General features: G+C 64.4%; 2 protein-coding genes across 3 annotated transcripts in view; one reads left to right on the top strand and one right to left on the bottom strand.

Moving 5' to 3' along the window:
• Positions 1 to 3,506, top strand: LOC113212105 (chondroadherin-like protein). The gene is made up of 5 exons (XM_026430695.2): positions 1 to 117; positions 1,162 to 1,591; positions 1,722 to 1,945; positions 2,037 to 2,423; positions 2,719 to 3,506. Exons 1-5 carry the CDS (start codon positions 109 to 111, stop codon positions 3,220 to 3,222), a joined length of 1,554 nt encoding a protein of 517 aa, XP_026286480.1. The 5' UTR covers positions 1 to 108; the 3' UTR covers positions 3,223 to 3,506.
• Positions 1 to 3,658, bottom strand: part of LOC113212094 (brain-specific homeobox protein homolog) — an 18,098-nt gene that overhangs the window by 2,153 nt on the left and 12,287 nt on the right. The gene's annotated exons all lie outside the window — the stretch shown is intronic.

Here is a 3,658-nt window from a genome sequence, read left to right as displayed (position 1 = left end):
CCGCGGGCCGCGCCGGGCCGCGCGCGCCGTGCAGAGCGTGGCATTGCGGCGGAGGCAGTGCAGTGCAGATAGAGCCGACGCCCGCGCCGCACCCGTCCAGCAAGTGCCATGGCCCAGGTAGGTGCAAGGTGCAGGCCCGCCGCGCCCCGCCGCCGCGCCCCGCCGCACACCGCCAAGCCCCGCTGGACACATAGCGCGGGCTGGCGCCGTGCCCTAGCCGGCCAGTCTGCTTCCGACTATGCGACATGCGCGCCACCGGATCCGCTCAGCCGCCACCTCGCCGCGTTGACGGCCTCGCGCGCCGCCGCGGCGCCCGGCAACAGGGCGGTGGTCGCCGGGGGCTTCCGCGGCCGTGTCGGTCGTGCGTCACCGCGGCGTCGTGGCCGGCGGCAGCTCCAGGAACACGGCGAGCAGCGAGCAGCACACATCATCCTATCGAGCCCAACCCTAACCTGGTCGCAGAGCTACGCTACTATGGGACAGTTTTGAGGAGTGTCTCCTCAGGGTGTCTCGCTGCGACGCCTCGAGCAGGACCCGGTCGCAGCGTGTGAACAGGCGAAAACAAGCCCCACGTGCTCGCGGTGTACGCGACCCGACAGCAAACACCACTACTGCCACCGTGTGCCTGTATTCACGTGACTTTCCCTCTGTTTACATCTTGCTCTTCCGCGCAAGGCTTTCTCTTCGTCTCCTGTTTTTTCCTCTCTCTCTCCTTTTTTGTCTCTCACGTGTGTGTGTGTGTGTGTGTGTGTGTGTGTGTGTTTCTCACACCGAGAGCACCCTGCTTGATTAACCGGCCGCGGGCGGCTGTTGCTGTTGTCGCGTCGCTCCGAGGTGTCTGACGTGAGCCGCGTGCCTCAACCCCGACCTGGATACGGGGAGCCTCCCTGCTCCCTGCGCACCGAGCCCGACCCCCTTCTTCCGCCTGCGACAGCAAGGCAAACAGAGGGAGAGAGAGAGCAACACCCAAAACACACGCGCGTACTATTCACAAACAACCTAAATTTGAAAACACACACACTCTTATTTGCTTTGCCTCTCGATGGTGGCGGGGGGGGGGGGACGACAAGGTGGTCGGACACAGGAAGGGATTAACGGGTTGGAGCGTCAGAGGATCCGCCTCGTCAGATTAGACGGTGCATCCTTCACTTTCTGCCGCAGGTCCGCGACGTCATCCTGATCGCGGCCGCGGCGCTGCTTGCCCTGGCCGCACCCTCGGATCAGCAGTCGGTATTTACCGGCCACCCACCCGAGCCGCCCCCCGCCGCAACCACTGCTGCTGCCCCTGCCGCTGTTTGTCGGGTGTGCCACTGCACTGCGACTGCACTGGACTGCGCTGCCGTCGACCTCGCGCGCCTGTCGGCTCTCGGCTGGACGGAGTCTTGGGGGCTGAGGGAGGCCCTGCTTGACGGGACCGAGGACGGCAGCGGGTCGCCGCCGCCGCCGCCCGCCCTCTTGGCTGCACTGCCACCCATGCCGGGGCTGGAGTCAGTGAGCCTCCGGTACAGGGGCCTGGGTGGCATCGCCTCCAAGGCATTCGCCGGCCTGCCGGACCTCAAGATGCTCAGCCTCGCGCACAACCGGCTCACGGGTAAGTCGGACGGCATCGCGACGACGTGGAGATTACTGCTGATACCCGTTGTCGGCAGATACACGCTTCCTGGAAGACTCCATGGCAGAGGAGGCCGCAGGAGGCACTCAATTTTACCTCATTCTTGTAGCTGACGCGGTGCGCGCCGACGCCCTTAGGGGCGCGTGGAACGCGGACAGCTACGAGCCGCTTGGCGTGGAGGAGCTCGACCTCAGCCACAACCAGCTGCACTCGCTGCCTCTGCGCGCCCTGGAGCACCTGCCGCGCCTCAGGACGCTGCGCCTGGACCACAACCCCCTGCGCGTCCTGGACCGCAGCACGCAGGCTGCGCTCGCCAAGGCCACCGCCCTCAAGGTAAGGTGGCCGTCGTCCCTGTGCAGACTCGAGGTGGGGCCCGTCGAGGTTCACAGACGACTACAATATAACGATTGTGCTGTGATTGCAGGAGCTGAGCCTGTCCGGTTGCGGCCTCACCGGGCTGCCGGGGGACTTGTCGTCCACGCTGCCGCGCGGCCTCGTCCACCTGGACCTGTCCGCCAACGCGCTAACAGTCGTGCCCGGTGGCCTGCCGGCCTCGCTACGGCGCCTGGTGCTCGACGCCAACCCTATCCGGACGCTGCCCGCGGGCGACACCCTCATCGCGCCCTTCGCGCACCTCGTCAACCTGGAGGAGCTGTCCGTCTCCTACATGCCCATCCTGGAGGACGTCTCGGCGGGCGCCTTCCGCGGCCTGCCGCAGCTGCGCGTGCTGAGCTGCTCGCACAACCCCGTCCTTCGCAGGGTGGACGCCGCCGCCCTCAGCCACCTTGGCCCCAGCTGGAAGCTCAGAGAGGTACGGCGAGTGAGCTGGCGCGCTCTGACGGGGGGTGGTTGCACCGCGCCGCGGCAGCGCGGGCCTTCCCACCGCGGCCGCTAGAGGGCGATACCAGTGAGGTAGCTGCGCGTAGTCGCGCGAGGCCGCGAGTACAGGCCGCAGAGAAAGGATTTCGGGGTTCCGTCCCTCTGGAGGAGCCGCTTCTTCTACTCTCTAACTCCTCTGTCCTTCCATAGGTCTGGTCTAACCGGGGTCCAAAATGGATGTTTCACTTTGCTTTTATTTTCAAGTCGTCATGCCCGTCTGTTTGTAGGTGAGCTTGCGCAACAACAGTCTGAGCTGGCTGCCGCCGCGGCTGCTCGCGTGGAGCGGCCTCACCTTCCTGGACCTGGCCGACAACCCCTGGGACTGCTCGTGCAACTTCTCGCTGTGGGCGAGCGCCGTGCTGCGCCCTGTCAACCTCAACGAGCGCGACCAGGTGCGGTGCTCGAGCCCCGAGGCGCTCGTCGGCAGCCCGGTCCTCAACCTGACGGCGGCCGCCTGCTTCCCGGAGGCCGCCTACGCCCGGCGGCCGTCGCTGTTCGCCAACGCCCTGCTGCTCCTGCTGACCGTCACCCTCGTGGCCTCGCTCGTGCTGCTGGCGCGCCGCGTCCTGCCCGGGCACGCGTTCGCCGGGCCGCTCGCGCCGCTCGTGGGTCGCGCCGCCCGTCAGCTGCCGCGCGCGGGCAGCGTGGACAGCCTCAAGCACCCGCTGTACATGGTGGCGCCCAGCGAGGACGAGCCGCCGGCGCCCCCGGAGCGGAGGGGCGACCTGTGAGCCGCAGCGTCGGAGACCGCGTGGACCACCATTCCGTGGCCACGTATGCCAAGCAAAACCAGAAAGACGCCTTTACCAAAGAACGAAATTAGCCGCGTTAGTCGAGAGTAGGACTATTGCCAAAAATGAAACCAACCAAATCAACGGCCCCAACGTTTATTTTAAAAGAAAAACATATATATTTTCACGTGATATAATATAATTTATCGTCTAGCTTGTACAAATAATTAATTAGTGATACGTAATAATAAACCTCATAGTCAACTGCTGACTGATCTCAATAAGCAGGATGTGTGCTTATTTTCTATGCCAAAGGTTAAAGCTTAAATAATCAGTTTTACACGAAACACAAAATATCCTGTTCCTCCGGTCTGGGGCACTTATGCCAGTCGATCCGCGGCGGAACAGATCACAGTGGAAAAGGGAGGAGGGGCGG

Source organism: Frankliniella occidentalis, unplaced genomic scaffold (genome assembly GCF_000697945.3).
Source record: "Frankliniella occidentalis isolate FOCC.00 unplaced genomic scaffold, Focc_3.1 Scaffold34, whole genome shotgun sequence".
NCBI classification, from domain to species: Eukaryota; Metazoa; Arthropoda; class Insecta; order Thysanoptera; family Thripidae; genus Frankliniella; species Frankliniella occidentalis.
The sequence above is the reverse complement of the archived record's forward strand: the minus strand, read 5'-3'. Positions and strand labels throughout refer to the sequence as shown.